This window comes from Ranitomeya imitator, chromosome 10 (assembly GCF_032444005.1).
Source record: "Ranitomeya imitator isolate aRanImi1 chromosome 10, aRanImi1.pri, whole genome shotgun sequence".
Classification (NCBI taxonomy): Eukaryota; Metazoa; Chordata; class Amphibia; order Anura; family Dendrobatidae; genus Ranitomeya; species Ranitomeya imitator.
The window spans coordinates 14,876,556-14,901,439 of NC_091291.1; the positions used below are offsets into that span (position 1 = coordinate 14,876,556).

At 42.6% G+C, this 24,884-nt stretch overlaps 1 protein-coding gene across 1 annotated transcript; it reads right to left on the reverse strand.

Moving 5' to 3' along the window:
- Positions 1-19,756: 19,756 nt before the first annotated feature.
- LOC138651134 (posterior protein-like) lies at positions 19,757-22,807 on the reverse strand. Its single transcript, XM_069741149.1, has one exon. The coding sequence runs from the start codon at positions 22,638-22,640 to the stop codon at positions 21,231-21,233; it is 1,410 nt and encodes a 469-aa protein (XP_069597250.1). The 5' UTR covers positions 22,641-22,807; the 3' UTR covers positions 19,757-21,230.
- Positions 22,808-24,884: the final 2,077 nt, after the last annotated feature.

Sequence of the window (24,884 nt, forward strand, 5' to 3'; positions counted from 1 at the left end):
CGCTCTTCTGCTCAGTCCCACCTTCAAAGTCTGTGGCATCTTGTTGGCGCTCTTCTGCTCAGTCCCACCTGCAAAGTCTGTGGCGTCTTGTTGGCGCTCTTCTGCTCAGTCCCACCTACAAAGTCTGTGACGTCTTATTGGCGCTCATCTGCTCAGTCCCACCTGCAAAGTCTGTGGCGTCTTGTTGGCGCTCTTCTGCTCAGTCCCACCTACAAAATCTGTGGCGTCTTGTTGGCGCTCCTGTGCTCAGTCCCACCTACAAAATCTGTGGCGTCTTGTTGGCGCTCTTCTGCTCAGTCCCACCTACAAAGTCTGTGGCATCTTGTCAAGGCTCCTGTGCTCAGTCTCACCTTCAAAGTATGTGGCATCTTGTCAAAGCACCTGTGCTCAGTCTCACCTACAAAGGACGCAACAATATCTACCCCAACTCTTGCAAGTTTGCTACAAATGTTTTGTATCCAGTCTAGACCAATCCCCTGTACAGGTAAGGAACTCATATATTTAACTGGTCTAGCCTGAATACATAGCATTTGTAGCAAACTTGCAAGAGGTGTGGCAGATGTTGTTGCGCTCTTTGTAGGTGGGACTGAGGACTGGAGCCTCGATAAGACGCCGCTGACTGAATAAACTTCAAACAGGATATGTTTGTCTGAAGGTCTTCCTGAAAACTATTTAGAAAACAGTAGAAACCTGCAATTCCCTTGGGCGTGTGTGTGTGTGACACCCATACATTCACTACAACGCAGTCCTACACCGAATTCACCAATCGTCCTCCCTGAACAAAGGACGCGCCCACTAGGACCTGCTTCTGGGTGGGTAATGTGAGCTCATCCACAACTAACCCCTACTATTACAGGTCTTTAATAGTATTTTCATATAGGCCAAATGGACATTTTTCGGGCACCCTAGATTCCAGAGCGTGAGTACAATTGCAACTAATTAATCTTCCAAAATCACTCCTCTGCCCACCAACTCCTGTGACTACAGCACGTAAACTGTCTTTTCTCGAGTGGAGATCACCTCTATCTAGGGTTCTACCCATTTAATGGCCTGCACGCAATTCTTCTGCAGCCATACTTTCCCTTAATTAAGTGGTGGTTACGCTTTAAGGGCGGGCTCTTCTCTCATGATTGGGACCGCCATGGGGGCAACCTTCACTCCTCCGGCTAGCGAAGGTGGCACATTGTTTCGTCAAGTGTGTCCATTCCTAGGCTAGTGGATAAAGGCTATAATAGACTGCAAAACTTCCATCCGTGCAGTTGGTTTCTGTAACTAACCCCAAATGGAGGGAAGAACCAATCTCACACACTTAGTTCATACAGGACCCACTCTCCACAACATCACACTCCCGTGTGACCTCAGTTGTCCAGAATTACCCACTCACTCACCCAGGATTACTGATTAGATCCACCGGCCAGGTGCCCTCTATGCACATCGCATCTAGCATCCCGATCCCCATACATGTACCAACAAACCACACACACTCATACACGCATGTACACATGTATTGTACAAATCATTAGGTGTTTCGGCCAACATGGTGAAATGGAGAATTAATGGACAACAGCAGTAGGGAATGTCTGATCCAACATAATGGCAGCATGACCTTCAACAAGGGAAGGCTCAAACATTTATAACCCCATCTTCTGAGAAAATGTCTGTATGCAGTGATATCACACACTGACAGCAAACAGGAATGAAGCAGAAAGGTAGACGATACAAGGTCATTGTGAACATACTCTAGGGGACCCATGGAGAGTGGGGTCCCAGCTCTGGTTGAAAGTTTTGTCTTGGAAAGTTTAAGCTCTTCGTAATAGAAACTGATGAGCATGGGACAAGCCGGTCTTTTAATGTGCATCAGGATGTCTCTCAATGCAGATGTAGGATGGAAGAAGGATCAGGGATGCTGGATTTCAACATGCCAGATCTATAGCGGTTTGCTAAAAAAAAGCAGATGGCATGTGGCAAGGAACTAATCTATAGTCCTGCTGTGATGGGTACAGCACAAAGCTTGGATCAGGTCTCATACTAGGAGCTCCTACGACCGGGCGCGACGTTAGGGCGTATCCAAAACCAATAGCCACAGAAACCAAATTTACTGCAGTGCAAATACCAAAGTCCATAATTGTTGGCAGGCAATGATGGGCTGTCCTCCAATATCCCGAGAGCCATAGGCAAATCAGTCCGCTTTTCTCGATAGTTAGATGTTGCTACTTGATTAAATGATATTGATTTAAAGGGTTTGTCCTAAAATGTAAGAAAGTGGACTAAAAACAGAAATTAGTATCAAGTAAAATATAACCATTGCTCACCCCGGCAATCTTTGCCGATTCTGCAGTGATATGACGCTCCCTTCTCAAGAACGGAGGGATTTCTGAATGTATTATTTACTGCTCATTGCCTAGGTGAACTGCCACCAAATAGCAAAAAGTCGATAGGAAGGGGGGTGGTCTGTATGGTCTTGTTGTCCCCTGAGGACAAGATGAGAACAACCCTTTAGGTGCAAGCTTTGGTTGGCATCTCGTAACCTGCTTGGTGATCAAATTGTGTAAAAATGTAATTAGCTTCTCCGGAAGCTGTAATAGATGTGTTTGTTCCAGGAACAATTAAAAGGTAATAAAGATTGTTAGCAGCAAATTAATGAGACATTGTGAGATGAGGCCGAGCTCCCGGCAATAAGAGGGACAGAATAGGGGAAACTCAACGTGTTGTCAGGCGTGCCGGAGATTTTATGCTGTACGTCGTCCTGTTACTACCCAGATGTTTACACACCGCACATTGTGTTCTCGGGAGAGGTCACGGCGGGCAATTCTAGGATGTTCGCAAACCTCGTAAAGGCCAAGACAACTGAATCAGCGCCTTCATTACATATCTACGTTTTGGTCACTTTTTTGTTTAAAACGCATCGTTAACGATTGTCACTGATAAAGGTTTATTCACACCTCAAAAGTATAGGACGTACATAGTTCCAGTTTGTCATTTAGTCCCGTTGCCCCCCAGTGTATAACATCTGGCCTCTTGTCCCAGGTGTCTGATATTCAGCCCCCGATGTATGACATCCAGCCCCAATACCCCAAGCTGTATAACATCTGGCACCATAGCTCCCCGGGGTATAACATCCAGCCCGTTGCCCCCTCGGCGTATAATATCCGGCCTCTAGTCCCAAGTGTATAACATCCGGCCCCTAGCCCTCAGTATATATCCCCTAGCCTCGGTGTATAATATCCGGCCTCCTTGCCCTCGGTGTATAACAGGTGGTTGACCCCTAGCCCCCCGCCCCCCAGTATATAAAAACCGGCCCTTTGCCCTCTGGGTCTATAACATCCGGCCTCCTTGCCCTCGGTGTATAACAAGTGGCCGGCCCCTAGCCCCCCAGTTTAAAACAACCGGCTCTTATCCCTCTGGGTCTATAAGATCCGGCCCCTAGCCGGCAGTATATAACCCCTAGCCTCGGTCTATAACATACGGCCTCCTTGCCCTCGGTGTATAACAAGTGGTCGGCCTCTAGCCCCCCAGTATATAACAACCGGCCCTTTGCCCTCTGGGTCTATAACATCTGGCCTCATTGCCCTTTTTTTTTTTTTTCCTTTTTTTTGTTTTTTTTGTTTACAGCTCATTGCCTTGGAGACCGACCACCGCTGCTAGACAGAAGAACATGAGCAGTGCTTACAAGCTCTTTTCTATTTTGAAGCTAGAGTGCACTGTTACTGTTGTGAATTCTGTTGTTGGGCTCCCTCCTGTGGTCATGAATGGTACTTCGGCTGGTTCTGTCCATGGACTTCCTCTGGTGGGTGTTTCTGAGTTTCCTTCCACAGGTGACGAGGTTAATTCGTTAGCTGGCTGCTCTATTTAACTCCACTTAGATCTTTGCTCCATGCCACCTGTCAATGTTCCAGTATTGGTCTAGTTCACTCCTGGATCGTTCTAGTGACCTGTCTTCCCAGCAGAAGCTAAGTTCCAGCTTGTATTTCTTTGGTTTGCTATTTTTCTGTCCAGCTTGCTATTTTTATTGTTGTCTTGCTTGCTGGAAGCTCTGGGACGCAGAGGTAGCGCCTCCGCACCGTGAGTCGGTGCGGAGGGTCTTTTTGCGCCCTCTGCGTGGTCTTTTTGTAGGTTTTTGTGCTGACCGCAAAGTAACCTTTCCTATCCTCGGTCTGTTCAGTAAGTCGGGCCTCACTTTGCTAAATCTATTTCATCTCTGTGTTTGTATTTTCATCTTTACTCACAGTCATCATATGTGGGGGGCTGCCTTTTCCTTTGGGGAATTTCTCTGAGGCAAGGTAGGCTTATTTTATATCTTCAGGCTAGCTAGTTTCTCAGGCTGTGCCGAGTTGCATAGGGAGCGTTAGGCGCAATCCACGGCTATTTCTAGTGTGTTTGATAGGTTTAGGGATTGCGGTCAGCAGAGTTCCCACGTCCCAGAGCTTGTCCATTATTGTCCTGACCACCAGGTCATAACATGTTACTACCTAATCCTGGCTAGTTTCATTACAGTGCTTGCAAGTAAGAAACAAACAAAAAAAAAAAACAGAAGAAAAAAAGTGTTAATATCTCAAGAACGGCTATAAATTTTAATAAGCAGTAAATTGCAAAAGTGCTTGTTTTTTTACAAGCTCGATCTGACGATATCCATCTGCGAAATTGGGAATAAACCCTTTAAGCCTCAACTTTGAACATTTTGCAACCACCAAGAAAATCTCTCATGAGTCACAACCCTGTTCTTACCACCCGGCCCTTAGCTAACAATCCAAAAAAAAACAAGGGAAGCAGCCAACAATAAAAAACAGGGAGGACATGGCAAAAATAGAAAAAAAGCTATAAAGATAAGAGTTACATAACAGCCACCACAGTTACGTTAACGCTTAAGAAATAATTTACAAAACTTATTTAATTTAAAAAAAAACAAAAAAAAAACTTTAAACTGAAAGTGTTGACTTGTTTGCAGAGTTAACCAGGAAAAATTGCGGAAGGTGTTTTTAACAACGTTTCGCCTCGAGGTGACAAAATTAAAGAGTAACCGCCGTTTTAATTTTTTTTTCCCCTACAAATTAATAGTACACGTAAAAATAAGCAGAAAAAAAATCTACAGAAAATCTGTAAGACATATATCCCCATTACTGAGCTCGGAGATGATAGTTGTTGGTGCTTATAAGATTCTATGGAGAGGGGAGGAGCTAAGCAGTTCTCCATAGAACTTTATGAGCACCAACTGTCATCTCAGTAATGGGACAATCTGTGTTCAGTGAAAACACGTTTTTTTCCCATGAATTGAGACTTTTGAGAATGAAAGATCAGTCCCGGAGGTGAAAGAAGAAAGATTTTGCTAATGATGCATATTACAAAGTTGCTTATTTTTACATGAAATATTAAATTCTGAAACAAAAATGAAAACGAGGATGACTTTTTAAATGAAGGGTATGCATATTTTTGCACTTGAAATTGTCTTTAAAAAAAAATACTATTGTTTTGTGTGTCAAGCTCCTACAAACGAAACTTAAGTTTGGTCCTGGTCCACAGGAACGAGGGAGGGACACGATGACCTTGCGGAGTAAAGCCACAGTAATCACCGCTGGTGATAATAATGTAATAGTACAGAGGGATTTAGATTAGGTTTTTGTAGAACAATACAAATTTATTACTGGCTACAACTGAACTGTAGCAACCAGTGTCAGGCGGCTGCTGCTAAAGCCCGTAAAATAAAAAAAAATGCATCAAAAGCAGCCTAGAGGATGACATAATTGTAGCTTTGTATAAACTGTAAAAAAATGTAGTATTTTAGTCTTCATTTGTCAGAAGCGTCTCGTTAAAAAAATGGACTTGTCCGAAGAGGAGGACATTCGAGGACTCTATGATGATGGTTGTTTTCCTTTCTTTTGCAGGAGTTGAACAAGATTGATTGTGGGGTGTTTCGTACTTACTATGTTACTATCCAAACAATTAAATACATACAAGGCGGACACCTGGTTGTATGTATCATGTACAATCAATCAATATCCTTTACATATGCATACAGCTCCTGACATAGACTGAACCGGTACTCATCAGGACATGGGAGAGGCTGATGACTCATGAGGTTTCTGGATGTTATTCTTGGATTTACATATATTTAGTTGTGTGTGACGAGTTAAGAAAAAGAATCCATCACTTTGCCGGTCATCTGTAGCCTAGTAGGTACAGCGGGTGAAATCAGTATTGAACGCGTCACCCATTTTCTAAGTAAATATTTCGAAAGGTTCTATTGACATGAAATCCTCATCCAATCCACACAGGCAAAAAAATCAAACCAAAGATGGCTCTAAATTATGGGTAACAATGAGAAATGACACAGGAAAAAAAAAGATATCGAACATGCTTGTAAAATTTATTTAATACAGTACTTTGTACAAAAGCCGTCAAGTCACATCCTTATGGAGAAACTAGTCGCAGGCATTGCTCACTTGTGATTTTGGCCTATTCTTCAACACAGACACTCCTCACAACGTGAAGGTCCAGTGGGCTTTGTCTAAGAACTCTGAGCTTTAGTTCCTTCCATAAATTTTCTATTGGATTCAGGTCCGGTGATTGGCTCGGCCATTCTAGCAGCTTTATTTTCTTTCTCTGAAACCAATTGAGAGTTTCCTTGGCTGTGTGTTTGGGATCATTGTCTGGCTGGAATGTTGAACCTCATTTCATCTTCCTCTTCCTAGTAGAGGACAGCAGATTTCCCTTCAATTATGTGAATTTTTTTCCAGTGTCGTTTGCTGAAGAAAAGCCCCACACCACAATGTTCTCACCTCCAAACTTCACTGTTGGTATGGTGTTTTGGGGGTGATAAGCAGTGTCTTTTATACTCCAAACATGGTGTGTATTATGACATCCAAGGAGTTCAATCTTGGTCTCATCTGACCAGACTATATTTTTCCCGTATTTCACAGGCTTGTCTAATTACTGTTGAGAAAACTTTAAACGCGCTTGAACATGCTTTTTGTTCAGCAATGGAGTCTTACATGTGAGCGCACAGGCCATGGAGGTTGTGTGCATTACATAGTTTTCTTTAAAAAATTGTGCCTGCTGATTCCAAAATTTTCTGTAGCTCTCCATAGGAGATCCTTAATGCTTGGTCAACTATTCTGATAATTTTTTTCAATCGTGTGTCTTAAATCCTGCAGGTAGCACCTGGTCGTGGCCAATTTATGGTGAAAAAATGTTCTTTCCACTTCTGGATTATGGCCCCAACAGTGATCACTAGAAACTTCAGTAGTTTAGAAATTCTTCTGTGAATGCCATCAGTATATTTTGCAACAATAAGGTTGCTGAGGTCTTGAGACAGCTCCCTGGTTTTACCCATCATAAGATGTTTCTTGTGTGGCACCTTGGTGACGAGACACCTTTTTATAGGCCATCAGTAGAACCAGCTCATATTTTTCACTAAGAGACAGGATTTCTAACTACTGATATATGTTAGCTGGTGTGGCTTTTTGCTCCTTTCTTTCTTCATGTATTCAATACTTTTTCCATGGATCATTTCTCATTATTACACATAATTTATAGACATCTGTGGTTTGATTTATTTGCCCGTGTGGATTGGATTGGTTGTTATCGACATCTGGTGAGAACACTATGTCAATAACACCTTTAGAAATATATTTACTTAGAAAAGTGGTGACATGTTCAATACTTTTGGAACTGACGGAGACAGTCAAGTACAGTGACTTTCCATGGAGTCATTGGACCAAGGGTAAATCACCCCACGAAATGTTTGGCAACCAGGGTACACACAGAAGAAATAGTAACTAATCTAAATGGTACATGCCCAGTTGAAAATTTCAAGTTTCCCAGTACCCAAGATTCACCAGGTAATTGATCCTGGGAAAGAGGACCCATCATAAAAAGGCTGAAAGGTTCATTACATTTTCACTATAATTTTTGTTCCCTGCGCAATAACAAATCTGGTGAATTTCTCCTCGAACTTTATGGATAAATTGACAAAAGCGGTGTTTCCAGTCTCCTTGTAGAAGGAGTGTGTTTCCGCACAGTCTAATGCTGTCAGCACTGGTTGGTCAGTGTCAAACTGTGTAAGGACACACCCATAACGGGTAACATCCATTATTATCAATTTATTCAAGTTTCTAGAAGGAATAAGAGAGGAACGGCACAATATAGAGTTATAAGAAAGGATTCTCTAGAATTGTTATTTCATGGGGAATATTATGAAATAGTTAGCAGAGGATACTGAAAGAGTTATCAGAAGAAATCGCAGAACCACTAGCCAGAATTTCTGAAAAATCCTGGAGAACAGGAGAAGTCCCGGAAGATAGAGACAGCATTTGCCCTTGTCCAATCTATAAAAAAGGAAAGAAGATGAAGTCAGGAAATTACAGGCCAGTGAGCCTTACATCTGTACCAGGAAAGATATTTGAACAAATTATTAAACAGCACATATGTAAGTGCAGCGCCCCAGAGATCTGGTCGCTGCAGTATGACACTCTGCCACTAATGGGAGTGATGGTACGTCTGATGGCACTGAAGGAATTCTCCTGACCAGGTATCACCAGCACACATTACACTTCACACTCCGGCCACTAGGGGAGCAAAAGGCTTTATTTATTGGGCCCCTCCTCACACTGGTAAAACTAGGGGTTGGATAGAAAGTTAGTCAGAAGCTGACTGGGTTTGATTCAGGCAACATCCCATGGCAGGGGGTGTTGCAGGGAGAAGACACAGGGGGGTCCCTGTCAGGCGTGGGAACCTGGCAGGTGCCTAGCGACAGAACAGAACGTTACGGAACCGCGCCTGTACCTCCTTGCGGCGGTATCCTAAGAAAGAGACAAGAAAGGAAGAATATTGTGGAACAGTGTAAACGAGATCTAGCAAAAAGGAGTACCAGTAGGAGTCGTGCCGTGAGACCGAGGCAACATCCTACTGAGGCGCGTAGCCGGTGGCCGGAACACAGGCCTTACTTCAAACTCCGCAGGACAGTTAATTATAGGTTGGCTGTCTACCTTAAATTTCCTAAGACGACATAGGGGGCAACATTGGGAGAGGGGCGTGTCTAGGGTCCCGGAAGACCTCCAAGCCTTCCCGTCATACGGGTGCGTCCTAGCCAAAACATACTGGGGACGAGAAACTAGCAACATCTGGAACTAAAGAGAGAGAGCTGTAGAGAACGAACGAAACGAGAACAGCAGTTGTGAGGACTTTTCCGAATGCTCAGCAGGGTAGAACTACAACACACAGGCGCTAGTGGTAGGCAACGATTTCCATCTGCGTGGGAAACTCTGGATGTGCCCATCGGACCGGCCGGTCGTTGATAGCCCTGTTAAACATGCTCTGGATTGAGGATCTTGAAGTCTTCAGTAAAGAGGTAAAGAGACTGCAACCTTGTGTCCTCGTTATTGCCTGCACCTCACACCATCACTATCCACCAACCTGGGAAGCCCTGGGGACATACTGCACCTGTGGGAAGGTATACCATCCAACTGCCATTCCATCACCCCAGCGGACCCTGCAGCATAGTTATTAAGGTTGAAGGAAGACTATAAGTCCATCTAGTTCAACCCATAGCCTAACCTAACATGCCCTAACATGTTGATCCAGAGGAAGGCAAAAAAAAACCATGTGGCAAAGAGTAAGCTCCACATTGGGGAAAAAAATTCCTTCCCGACTCCACATACGGCAATCAGACAAGTTCCCTGGATCAATGCCCTATCAAGGAATCTAGTGTATATACCCTGTAACATTATACTTTTCCAGAAAGGTATCCAGTCCCCTCTTAAATTTAAGTAATGAATCACTCATTACAACATCATACGGCAGAGAGTTCCATAGTCTCACTGCTCTTACAGTAAAGAATCCGCGTCTGTTTTTATGCTTAAACCTTTTTTCCTCCAAACGCAGAGGATGCTCCCTTGTCCCTGTTTCAGGTCTATGATTAAAAAGATCATCAGTAAGGTCTTTGTACTGTCCCCTCATATATTTATACATTAAAATAAGATCACCCCTTAGTCTTCGTTTTGCCAAACTAAATAGCAGCGTCGGTCACCTTGACCGAACACCACAGGTGGCGTCACGAACCCCTGACAGACTGTACCACCTTTATTGGACATCCCTTAGCAGGGTCGCGGACCGGGTCTAGCCAACGTGACAGCCACAGAACCGAACCAGAGAGGCCCGGTACCGAGAACTCGTGGCCCTGTGTCTGGGGGCGATCCATAAGTACTTGGATAAGAATACAGTAATTAACTAGAGAAAGCATGGGTTTGTAGCAAACAAGTCATGTCAGACTAATTAATTTCCTTCTATGATGGAATCACTGACCGGGTGGATCAGGGAAATGATGTAGATACAGTATATCTCAACTTCAGCAAAACATTAGATAAAGTATCTCATACTATCCTTATTGAAAAAATGACCAAGTATGGGATTGGCAAGGCTACAGTTAAGTGGATTCATAATCGTACTCAAAAAATGGGAATAAATGGTTGCACATCAAAATCGGAAGAGTGTTACAAGTGGGATACCACAAGGCTCTGTCCTGTCCAGTTTTGTTCAAAATTTTTATAAATTATCTAGATAAGGGAACTGAAGGTAAACTGATCAAATTTCCAGACGATGAAAAGCTAGGAAAAGGGATAGCTAAAGGCCCCGTCACACATAGCGACGCTTAAGCGATCCCGACAACGATACGACCTGTCAGGGATCGTTGCTGCGTCGCTATGTGGTCGCTGGTGAGATGTCACACAGTGCGATCTCCCCAACGACGCAGCAGCGATGCGGCAACCTGTAGCGACCTGTACAACGATGCTAGTTCATGATGATTCAATGGGACGTCCTGTCAACGAGGTCGTTGGTAAGGTGTCAAACACAGCGATGTGTGCTACCCAGCGGGACCTCAACGATCACAAAACGGTCCAGGCTATTCCGACACGACCAGCGATCTCACAGCAGGGGCCTGGTCGTTGGTACGTGTCACACATAGCGAGATCGCTACTGAGGTCGCTGTTGCGTCACAAAACTTGTGACTCAGCAGCGATTTCGCTAGCGATCTCGCTATGTGTGACGGGGGCTTAACACTAGAGATGACAGAAAGGTTTCAGAAAGATCTAGATAAGCTTGAACAATGGTCAGTGACTAATAGAATGGTATTTAATAGGGAGAAATGCAGTCTTATACATATGGGCAAGAAAAATGAAAATTACATCTACAGAATAGAAGGAGGAAGAGCACTAAGCAACAGCACATATGAGAAAGACTTGGGTATACTAATAGATCACAGATTGCAGAGGAGTCAACACTGTGATGCAGCAGCAAAAAAGGCACACACAGTTCTAGAATGTATTAGGAGAAGCATAGAGTCTTGATCATGTGAAGTAATTATCCCACTCTATTCCTCCTTTGTCAGACCTCAGCTGGAATACTGTGTCCAGTTCTGGGCACCACATATGAAAAAAGACATTGAAAAACTGGTTGGCGCTCATAGCAAGTGAAAAATATTTAGAATTGAGAGTCCTCAGTGGTTGATACCTTTTAATGGCTAACTGAAAAGATGGTAAATTGCAAGCCTTCGAGACTACATACGTCTCTTCATCAGGCAAAGACTAAAACAAATTCTGAAGAATCACATATTTATGCACAACATAGTATAGAAAAAAAAAAAAAAGAAGGAGGGGAAAAAAAACCATGGATAAGCCAGGTGACATAGCAAGTGAGTAATTTTGCTTTATAGAGGCGATCTGATCATCTATGTAGTAGTGCCTATAGCAGCTTCTAGTCTCCCATGGAGACTATTGAAGAATGCCAAAAGTAAAAGAAAAAAAAAGTTTTTAAAAATATATATAAAAAATGTGTATATAAAAGTTTAAATCACCCCCCTTTCGCCCCATTCAAAATAAAATAAAAAAACTTCAGACATACACATATTTGGTAATACTGCATTCAGAATCACCTGATCTATCAATAATAAAAAGGATTAACCTGATCGCTAAATGGCGTGGCGAGGAAAAAAGTCAAACCGGCAAAATTACGTTTTTCTAGTCGCCGCGACATTGCATTAAAATACATTAACGGGCGATCAAACATCGTATCTGCACCAAAATAGTATCATTAAAAACGTCAGCTCGGCACGCAAAAAGATAAGCCCTCACCCAACCCGAGATCCCGAAAAATAGACACGCTATGGTTATCTGAAAATGGCACAATTTTTTTTTTTTTTTTTTTAACAAAGTTTGGAATTTTTTTTCACCACTTAGATAAAAAAGAACCTAGACATGTTTGGTGTCTATGAACTCGTAATGACCTGGAGAATCATAATAGCAGGTCAGTTTTAGCTTTTAGTGAACCTAATAAAAAAGCCAAACAAAAAACAAGTGTGGGATTGCACTTTTTTGCAATTTCACCGCGCTTGGATTTTTTTTTTTCCACTTTCTAGTACACGTCATGGTAAAACCAATGGTGTCGTTCAAAAGTAAATGGCCAAAAGTTATGGCTCTGAGAAGAAGGGGAACAGAAAAACGCAAAACCAAAAAAAGTTCCGGGTGTTAAGTGATGGCAAAGGTCAAATTGTTTTACAAGTATAGGCACAGGTATTAGAGGGAGTAGAAGGTTGGGGGATCCCAAGTGTAGATTTTTTAGGCTTCAAGTTTCAGCATCGAGACACAACCCCCTCTGCCTACCATTAAAAATAGCACATCCAACAAGAAATTTCTGAAACTTTTCGGGTATGAGAGATTCGGATGGTAATGGAGTCATCACTCACTGCCTGCTTTCAGGTTAATTTAAGCAAAGCCTCCTATTACAGCACATACCGGTTCTGGGACTGCAGCATCTAACCTCCCAGTATCAGTGTCATGTTCCTGGCCTACATGTGATATTTACCGAGGACTTTGCGATAAGAATTGAGGAACATTAGTAAAGTCAAAGCAACAATCGTGCTATTATAAAAGCTTAACGTGGGTAAACCACAACTCACTTCACTTCCTATTTACTGAGGAACTTCACGTTTCGCCAACAGAGGTGGGAAAAAAAAGGAGAAAAATATAAACTAAAAAAAAATATGCAATGCAGTGAAGAATGGAAATAATCTTCCGAAGGCCATATATGTGGAGACGGCAGGAATGTGCTCTTAGGCTACTTTCACACTTGCATCGTGCACCGCACGTTGCTATGCGACGTTGCGGCGCACCGACGCAAGCAGCGAAAGCACCACACAACGGGGGCAGCGGATGCATTTTTCCAGCGCATCCGCTGCCCCATTGTGAGGTGCGGGGAGGTGGGGGCGGAGTTCCGGCCGCGCATGCGCGGTCGGAAAAAGCAAACCGTCGGCAGCAAAAAACATTACATGGAACGGTTTTTGCTCCCGGCGGACCGCCACAACACGGCGCAACCGGCGCACGACAGTTGCGACGTGTGTCAATGCGTCGCTAATGTTAGTCTATGGGGCAAAAACGCATCCTGCAGATAACTTTGCAGGATGCGTTTTTTCCCCTAAACGACGCATTCCGACGTATTGAAAAAAACGCCAGTGTGAAAGTAGCCTAAGTCTAAACATACAGTCAGACACCTCCCTAGTATAGTTTATATAGATATAAGCTGGAACTGCTACATTAAGCAACGTGACACTTCAGCATTGCCATTTCTATTCACTTCTGTCCACAATAGAGAGCAATAAAAGAAGTACTAAATCACCAATAACAGCGCCCTGAAGCAAAGGAAACCAGATCAACGTTAAAGACTAAAGCAAATATAGGTAGATATGATGGCAGCCGAAGAAAAGGCAGAAATAACAGGGCCCCATGAAAAAAATGAGCCTTTAAGGAGGACCTGGCGGCAAGTCAAAAGTGGCCAGTTTTTGTTCTTATTTTATTCCCACGATTTTCTCTTAAACATTCATTTTTTATTTTTTTTAAATCCGACATACGGTTCCAGAGATATCAGCCTTTTATTGAGTGGTTGTTTCTGTGGTCTTTACAAGGGGGGTGTGACTTATAGTAATTATGCAGAGCAGCCTAAAGACACGCCCCTGAGGATCCTGCATGCAACATCCCCCTTGTTAAAGACCATAAAAAGTATCAGTAAATATAAGGAGTCACATCTCTGGAACCCTATGGTGGATTTTCTAAAAAGGAAAAAAGCTGCATACTCAAGGGATCACTGGGAAAAAAAATTGTACATAGACACTCACACACTTTGGCGATGATCTGGGGGTGTGCTCCATGTGAGATTCTAGGCCTGAAGTTTGATGCAGATGTTAGGCCAGGATATAGTTACCTGCGGGAGGAAGATGGAAGAGAAAGGGTGTATGAAGTTTGTGGCTGTTAAGGTCACAAGTTCTGATGGGAGCATGAAGGGTCATCTATCGAAGCATGAGCCAGTTTCAGAAAGGGAAGCTTTGAGATACAGGGCCTGCAGAAAGTCTCACAGAGAAAATGGTGAGAGATCTCGGGGCTGATGGAGTCAAGCCACCGAAAAGGTGGATCTGCAAGCGTTCTGTGTGGGCCGGCACTGAAGCCGGTTGGCTTATGTGCATTGCTAGTCAACTTGGTGAGGGAACCAGTAGGGGGGTAGGTCAATGTACTCAAATATAAAGGGAAGCTGCAATTGGGTCCTGTTGGGGGGTCTAAGAAAGATCCTCAGTGTGGTGGATCTGTAGATAACACAGTAAGATCTAGCTGAATAAAATTGGGTGGAGTAGACAGTGGGTGGCATAGTGGGAGGTCTTCTGTGAAGTAACACAGTTTTGGTGGGCGACATATCAGAAAGTCAACTGTATCTACATCTTCAGCACGTAGATGTGGTTGAATACGGTGGCATTCATCTCCTCACTACACCATTAATGGAGCCCTCTTCACCATACGAGGCTCAGTAAACCAGAATCGATGACTTACTATATCGGTGCCTGCTGTTTAGAGACACAGACAGCATAAACTATTGCTTTATTAGCCAGTGCAGTACTTTGAGCTGTGTAGAGGGAGCATCATTTTGGAAGGTCCTTCACATTATTCCAGGTTAAGTCGAGACAAGAGAAAAATAAAAACCTGCACGCCTACCCCACTAAAATATGAGTCCCGATCGGCCATTCTTCCTCACATCTTGCAATAAAAAAATAGATTGGCAAGATAGACAATGAATGGAGTAACATTGCTCTGTTGGACTGATGGGTTTGGCTGAGGACTGTACTTGGGTATCTGCGCCAATCACAAACAATGAATAATGATCAGTGGGGGCGTCAGCAATGAGTGTTGTCGCCAGCATCTCGAGAACGGGCACGTGCCATTTATCATTCTGCATGTTCACAGATGTTGGCGGAGATAAGGATCTGGCATGCCAGATCTCGGATCACCAATCCTTTTGTTCTGGCCAAGATAAGCCACCAAGTGAGTCTGTCTGTGGGTCTTTCGTAGAGAACATAGGAGCACTCAACAAGTATATATGGATTGTCCAAACCATCATTTAGCCGACAACTCTATTGTATATGGGGTCCTTAACTCATGGAAACCAACATTTGTAATTCGACAGTCCACCTGCCAAACGATAAATATTGACACATCCCATAGAAGCGATCATGAAAGACTCTGGTTTCCATGGGATGGGAACGGAGAGCTACAATGATTCACGTTTCCACACAAAGTACTTTGACCTTCGACCAACAGGTTTACAGACCAGTTTTTCTGTTTCACGTCTCTGGCATCTCTGCTCCCGAATGGCTCCGACTTCTTTGGCTGATAACTTACTACGTGCATTGCTGTTTCCCCTGGTACTGCGTTTCCTGTACATTCCTGACCCGGCTTGTCTGACCACTCTCTCGCGATCTAGTGGTGCCTGCGCTGCCGCACTGTAGGACTACGCCGTGTGCGCAACCTACCTTCCCTCTCCAGCACCCCCTGGTATAGGAGGCACGATATTGCACTGCTGCAGCATTACATTTCTCTTGCACAGAGACCCTGTTCTGTCCGAGTCTGCCCCTGTCTTATACAGTGTGCCTTAGGCCCCATATACATTAGGCTCTGTTCACATTGTCCAATTGTCATCCATTAACAATGGATGCAGTGCTAAAAAAAATGGATCCGTTACAAATGGAGTGATGAACGGCTTGGTTTCTATTTTTCGGCACAACGGGTCCATTTTTCAGAAGAGGTATCTCTGCCACCTCTAGTGTTCTAGGCATGCGTGCATGCGCAGTGCTTAAAAAACGGATCAGATAATGGATGACATAGCCGATGATCCCACTTCAATGTTAAAGAAAGAAAAAAATACATTAGGTTATCAGTTTTTTGGGCTGGACAAAAAAGTTGTGCAGACTATGCTCTCTCATCCAGCTAAAAAACGTATTGCAGACGCTCTAGGACATTTCCCATCCCCAATCAAATTATCTCCATTTTTGGGACTCAATCTGGGTTCGAAATTGTAAATAACTACTGGACATGTGAACAGACCCTCATATACCTAGCTCTTAGCCGAATGACCTGTTGACTATTGGAAAAACTCAGCTAATGTCTACTACTTATTTACCACTTATCAAGCCCTGATTACACAGTATCTCATTATTCCACCACCATAAAGTAGATAGCGATATAACAGATTATCAGACTTCTCAGTTCTTGGGATAATTAATACCTCATCGCCATCTGAAGCCTGATAAAATGAGACCATTAAGAAGCCATTGAAGCAACATCACGTGAAGTAGTCACCGAGCAAACACTGCTCACAATATCGAGGTAATGATGGAGGCCACCTTAGATGTTCCCCGATCCACACGTACTGATGTTTAAAATCCTTAAAGTTCATCAAACACCTTTTTAACATGGTCTTCCAGCCTTGTTCTCTCAATAGCTACTTCCTTACATTTCCTCTTGGTTCATCGCATGCAGAGATAAGTGATGGAAAAAATACCAGCTTTGGAGAAAATGAGATTTTGGCAATTCTGTCGAGAAATGCTTATACTATGGGTGTCCACCCAAGTGTTTTTCTTTATTTTTAACATGTCTCGATAAGATTTTGAATTTGTATCATCTGCGATTGAGCACCTTTATGAAGTTTGTGGAGCGTTGAGTGTGGACAAATCCGTATTCACCTCTAATGTTTGTGCCTCTGGCATCCACAGTTGCCCACCTTAGAATAAGTGGCATTCAAAATGGGTAGATTGATTCGTGGGATCCTGTCATTGGTCTCTAAATGGGATCTCTGTGAATATGTTACCTTCCCTGAATACTGGTGCTGTTTTTGAATAGCTTCAAGATTCGCAAAAGGTCCCATCCAGTGACTACTGACCTGGCCGTTGGACCCAAATTCCATGAATCGATCCACCCAAGTGTCATCCATAATGTCAGATGACCACTAAATCCAATCCTTGGTAGCTGATATAATATTTCATCCATAGAAGCATTAAAATAGTGAATTACATGGCCTACATGTCCCAGTTCAGATCTTTGGCTTCAAGGTGGTCTCCAACCTGTGACCCTACTGTGGCCTCCAACCTTTGATCCTACTGTGATTTCCAACCCATTAGCATACATAACCTAAAAAAAAAAAACTTAAATGCCAAATAGTAGTCAAACTGACTTGGAGATAGTGACAGGCAGCTGCTACTAAAGAAAACTGGATCTATAATGAGGACATCACATACTTTGGAGCTATGGAAATAGCAGGTTCTTCAGCTTTAAGTTCTCAAGAATGTCAACACAAGTGTAACGTTCTGTTTACTTGCTAAAATGCTGTCAGTCACAATTCTGCTAAACAATATGAATTCCTTGTCTACATGACCACGTCAGGGTTATGAATCACTAATCATTTCCCAAGCGGAAACTATGTTGTAGCCTCCACAGGAGACCGAGAACCTGAGATCTCTGACGTAAAATTGTATTATCCTAAATCGCACTTTATCTCACAAATAAGAGAGGAACAGGTCATGGCCAACTTATTTTTTGCACAGGAAAATTACTTTGCCCCTATTTTATAAGCATTTATCAGTTTTTTTATCTCGTGATGTGGCCATTTATGTTTTCCATAGGAGCGGCTCCAGCCTTTCGAAAAGTGAACTTTGTCTAGAGGGTTATTAAGGGGTGGACACATTTTCATGTAAGCAACTTAGGGATACCCACTTAGGACCAACAACCACAAAAAAAAAAAAATGAACATTTTCAAAAATGTAAAACCTTTTGCCAGATAGTACATAATTCTCCATTGGTGAAATGATGATATGAGGAGGGTCAGGATCAGGAAAAAAAGCCCATCTAGTTCAACCCATAGCCTAACCTAACATGCCCTAACATGTTGATCCAGAGGAAGGCAAAAAAAACACCAGAAGTTCAGATAGAAGTATAGAAGTTCAAGTTGAGACAAAGATCATTGGAGATGATCATAAACATTCTCCCTGGTTGGTAGTCTCTGACTGCCAATGGGATCCCTCCGAAACTCTCCCCACCTATGGAAATCCGCAGCATCTCCGGGGGGGTCTGACCAGTGGAATTGACTCACGGCCTCAGTTACATTCATTGCCTGTGGGACTGACAAATAGTTGAGGGTTATGCTCAGCAATCCCATAAATAATGAATGTAGCGGAGGCCACGCATCCGTAGCAGAGGCCATGCATCTGCAGCAGAGGCCACGCATCTCTTCTCCATTCAGTTCGGGGCAGTTCTTGGTATTGCTGAGAGTTCAAGGGATGAATCCGAATGATCAGTAACTCGTCTCCTATTTTCTGGGAATATCAATATCCACTGCGTAATTCCTTATCTGTCCTGTGGAGGCACTGCAGGTGAATTGAACACTTTCTGTCTAGTTTTACCTGTAGATCACAGGTGATTTCAGAAAACACTTGCAGGATATTATGTGATCCTCTATTTTTCCAAGAACTTTTGAATAGAAGGCAATTATCTAAGATGTATAAGCCTCTTTATTTTACCAATCAGCTAAAATTGAGAGCTGGGCATGCATTCAATTCATACGCACGTGTGCATGGCATGATGCGTTGAGGAACAGGTTATAAACCATGAGGGCCCAAATCAGATAGCGCAGGATGCACACCAATGGAGCCAGATCTGACTACAAACAACATATGTTTGTAGTCTGTAACCATGGTGATATCTACAGTAAGTCTACACAGGAGCCGTAGACCTAAAACGGTTAGAGATTTCCCATATTGACTTGTTATAAAGTTCCATCATTTTTTATTTTAATCACATTCGTAAAGTCAGCACTGAAATATTTGTCTGCCTTCCTCGTTTTTGAAGGCTTTCTAGAGTCTCCTCAAGCAACACTGGTGTTTGATGATAGTCGTGAAAAGTTGCTTTTCGGGCAAAAACAATTTTACATTCCAGCGTAAAAAAGGACGTGTATAGCCCAAGGTCACAACAAACACGTCATACGTTTCTGACTACACAACATACGTACCAAGTGTAAGTATATTCTAAACATACAGATCCAGATGTCTCAGGTCTGAGAAGTGACAACTTCCTGCGACTCACTCACCATCCGCCTTGATTATCTTCCTTCTGGGTAAATAATTCTATCCTTAGGAGTTTACATTCTAAAAAAAAGCCCTTGACCCTTTAAATATATGCAACCCAAATAATGACGTGCGAGCATGAAACATAAATAAGCCTGGACATCATGGATGTTCACGAGTACAGCGCTACGAAGAGAGTAATTATTCTGAACGTAGATTCATATTTCTCATTAGTATAAAACATCTGACAACCTCCGTGCTATAAAAAGGGCAAGATTAGTGTATAATATTTTAATTTTCAGAGACAAATATCTTGAAACAGTTCAAGAACGAGCAGAGCACATACAATAAGATGACACTTCCTATCCTTCTGATTCAACTTTACTGTGTAAATGAGGCATGATCAGCAGAGTCATTTCATTAATTTTTTTTTTTTTTAAACTGTCACTTGATATAAATATGTATATATTTTTTTACCTGGTGAAAATATCATTCTTCTGAATCCAGCATCATTTTCCTTTTCCTCCTGCACATCTCCGTTCCTGAGATATTTATTTATTATGCTTTGTTTATATAGCGCTATCATATTCCGCAGCGCTTTACAGACATTATCATATGGCCCCCACTTCCCTGTATATCCCATCTAGTCTTTTTAGCCAAATGGGGGTGGTCCTCGGATATTTTCTAAAGAACCATGCCCAGTTGGTGGGAAAAGATTAGATTTAGGTACAGGAAAGAGGGAGCCATATCTCAGGAATGGAGATGGGAGAGGTGCGGGAACAAAAGACCACCGGATTAGGGAGAAAAGCACCAATTACACCAGGATGGAAACAAAAAAAGGATTTATTTATAACAAGTGACAGGCTAACTTTAAGGGTGTGGAACTTAGTAGAGGACCACAAAGAAAGTTTTTCTTTGCTATAAAGTATTATTTATTAGATTACAAGGGTAAAAAGAATTTAGTAAGCCAAACAAAATAAAAGACTACAGAAAACAAAAAAAATGGCAACAGAGCAGTCCAAAAAGCGTTACAGGAAAAGGTACAATAAACATCAAGTTGTATAGAGTTTCAAATAATAGACATAGTGGTCATGACCTCTATTACATATGTGCAAAAAATAGTACATGTACCCATTCATATATAACTGGAAAACATGCCTTTACCCATGATGGAGTGCACTATACAGAGTTGCCAAAGAACATGCTTCCAATGCACGTTTCGCGTATTTGGTCTCGCTTCCTCAGGCGGTATAGCACACAGACCTCCCCCATAGAACTTTAGGCTCACTGCAGACCGATCATGTGATCGGAAGCCAGCAAATGAGATCCAACAACATTGGCGTATGCCGACTTCCCAGCCCTCGGTGCAGTGTTGACGTAGCGGGGTCCCATCTGCACATAGCTGCCAATACACAATACATGTACAAATAGCAGGTATTATATGCGCCAGTCCTATTTGCACATCCTGACCGGTATGTGCAGACATGACGACCTCTGTGCTGCTCACCTCCCGATGTGGACAACCCCTTTGATGAGTGCACTCAACAAAACAACTTCAAGATCTGACATGCTGAGCCCTAAACACAGGTCAATGTTTACACCAAAAATGTCCACAACATGTGGATTAGAGAGGAGATAAATTTTAATCTCATCTACATTGCTGCTACTATATCCCTCAAAGGATTTTCAGTATAACAATATCCAGATAGAAAATTTGCAGAAGTTCTGGTATAAGTGAATGTACCCCTATAAGTCCCATAGCTCCACTTTGATTCCTACTTACAAGCATACATACATATATTCAGATTTGTTAAATTTTATATTTACAAGTCAAATCTTCTTGTTTTTGCTCAACAATTTTTCCAGGAAAGATGGATGAATCTTCTGAAGTGTTAAAATCACCGGCAGGATTCACCTGGAAGGAGAATGCTTCCCGTCGGTTATTTACCGGCTGATTGCGCTTTTGTCTTTCATAATAAAAACCTTGAATACGTGGAGATTGTTGATCTGACCAAGCATTTCCTTCAGCATCTTGAGGACTTTGACTCCAAAGACATCTTGGCTTCGCATCTTTTGCCATCCTTGCTTCATGTAAAGTTGGACGGAATTGATTCAGCACTATTGTCGATTGTTTGAAGTGAGGACTTCTCCTGTACTTGTCCACTACTTTTACAATGCCATCCACAGTTCGTTCCTTAGATGCTTCGATCCGTGTAGCACAGTCAAGAAATGCAAACTTATTGACCAGCGCCTTTAACATGGCTGGTGGAAGACTTACATCCTTAACTCCCATCACCAATCGATATGCCGCCTCGAATTTTCTAGAAAATTCCCATGGATCATCTTGTGGTGTCACCTTAAGCTTTTCCAATATATCAATTCCAAAATCATCATCTCCGGTGACCAGGAAAGCAAGGGCTTTAAGACGATCTTGCCTATCACCCCAGTGATCATCTCTACACCAAAACCCCTGTCCACCAGCTGGTCTAGAAACAGGAGATGCTAAACGCACAGACATTGTAGATGGCAGCCACAATTTCATCATCAAGCAGGATTCCCGTGGACCCAAGTTATGCTGGGAACACGTATCTTCAAATAAAGACATGTTTGATAAGGGATCCTTGTTGGGGTCATATTTGGAGAAATTTGGCAAAAGATGTACAAGTGTACTAGTTGGGTTCTCTGTAGAATGGGTTTCTCTCTCTTGAGGGTAGAGCCTCGGCTGTACAAATGTTGTTGACTGTAACACTTGACTATTGCATTTACTACCCAAAGTCTCTTCATTATCCAAATCTTCATTATAAACATCAGGCTCATTAGAAGGTTGCTTCCCTTTTGCCATATTCGATGGAGAGCTAGCCATCGATAACAAGTACTCAATCATTTTGCCTCTTCTGTTGTAATTGTCCTCTAGGAGCTTCAGTTTAGACTTACTAAGGCCACAGCTCTCACATACGTCCTCACTAGATGCTCGATCCACTGAAGACCTTGAATCGTCTTTTTGAGCTTTGACTTCATTCTGAAACTCGATCAACATTTTCATAATGTTGGACATACCTTTGGCATTGGATTTAGGAAAGCATGTTGTATGACCTTCTAGTCTTTCGTTAGCAGATTCGCACTGTTGCCACAGAGAGTCCCAGACTTTAAGTAATGGTTGACCTTTAGGCACATTAAAATTTAATTTACTCTCATTTGCTTGTTGGTATATGGCATCCATACTCACAGAGCGGCTTGTACTCCAAAAACTAAAATTGAGCAATCCAGGAGAACCTTCTTGATGGCTTCACTGTCTCTTACTCCGCAAGCAAAATTGTAAAGTCCTCACATTTGATGGGATTGGAGGGTTCAATTATTTATGAGTCCTTTTCCTTTTGTATAAAGAAATGAAATAAAACATATAAATCCAAGAGTCACCGTACAGGCTTCAGTGTAGATATGGAGTATACTCAGCTGAGCAAAACCTGGACTATAAAGGTTCCAGCACAGGGTGAGATATCTGGTTGTTTGTGCTTCTAATGACTAAGAAAATCATCTAAATATTAATCTGCAATCAAGCAATTAAGATTCTACAAATGCATAACAACATGTAGCTGTGCCAACGTGACTATTAGACATAGGTAATTATATTAACAAATATTCGCAAATATGGTCTTCTGTAAGGGTGGTCTATGAAGGAAGAATAAATATATAAAGGGTATGATAGAAATAGAAGTCCATTTTAAAGCACAAGGGGGGGGGGTCTTTAGGGGTCCAAACACATTAGATAGCTAAGGGTCCAACCCCCATATACATGTTCAAAAGGGATCAGACATTGAAATTCAACATGTACAATCCTTTCTCCAACATCATCTGTTGAGAAGAGTCTACAATAGTCGTAGATATTAAAATGACATTCGGTTGTGATGAAATAGTTGGGTTCAGCAAAAGGTTACTCACAAGGCTTTAAAGGAACAATAAGTAGATAGAGAGATAGAAAGGATAGACAGAAAAGATAGATAGATCAGAGTCTAGTAGTGGCTCTCACAAAAAAAACTAAATGTTTAGCCCCACAAAATAGCTCATTTAAATACAGCCCCACAAAACAGTCCATCCAAGCCATGCACCGTGAAACAGACCAACCAAACTAGGCACCACAAAACAGCCCACTCAAACCAAACACCACAAAACAGCCCACCAAAACTAGGCACCACAAAACAGCCCACTCAAACCAAACACCACAAAACAGCCCACCAAAACTAGGCACCACAAAACAGCCCACTCAAACCAAACACCACAAAACAGCCCACCAAAACTAGGCACCACAAAACAGACAACCCAAACTAGGCACTGTAAAATAGCCCACTCAAACCAGGCATCACAAAACAGCACACCCAAACTAGGAACCACAAAACAGCCCACCCAAACCAGGCACCGTGAAGCAGCCCATCTATATCAAGACCCCAGAACAGCTGACCTAAATCTGCAACTTCTAAACAACCTACCAAAACCAAACCCCGCAAAACAGCGAACCCAAACCAGGCACCACACAACAGCCCACCCAAAATAGGCCCCATGGAACATCCCACCAAAACGCACCCGTACCCAAACATCATCCACAGCAGCCTGGCAAAAGCTGGAATCAGGAAAATGTTCGACGTGAGAAACAATATCACCACCTCACAGTGTACCAAAGTCTACAGAGAGACAACAGACTGGCCCCATATCAGGAGAAACTCCTGAACCATGGAGACCACCGGATTCTGAGTCAATAAAGACTCCATGCCCATAGTCTGGCCATCGAATCCAAATCTGACCAGTCCAGACAGAGCTACAAGCCCAGGGAGGACCGACTGTGCCCACACTGTGACCTGGAGGATGAGACCCACTTACAGCCAGACATTACCGAATACTCACCAGTGAGAGGCACTCACTTCAGGAGGCTTTCCTATCTCTTTCATAACAACAAAAATGCTTTCAGCTATTGACAGCAATCAGAGATCTTGAAAATGGTGAAAAAATTGCTATTAGAAGCTGGCAGCACATTTCATTATTCAATTATGAAGCTTTATTGTACAATAAACCAGTAAATATCTATAATTTGACACCGTCTTTAACAAGCAACTTGTTTGTCTGGGAGTCAGCCAGCAATTACTGTATGAATGGGAATTAAATGAGTCACATCGGTGATGTGTGAGACATGGCACATGTATAGATACGCTGGAAGGAACGACACTTGTCAGGCGAGAGCACATTGTTAATCAATGTGACCATTTACATTGTAATTCAGAAAACAGTTTATTGAAAGCTTCATTCAGACGTACCTGTTATAGCCATGTTTTTTATAGATAGAAAACCGTTTTTTACTTACCGGTAATAGGATTTTACAGAGTCCACGACAGCACCCACTATGAGAGAGGGGATCCGCCCACCTTCCGGACAGGAACCTACAGGTTAAAAAGGGGCAGTCCCCTCTCGATTCTCC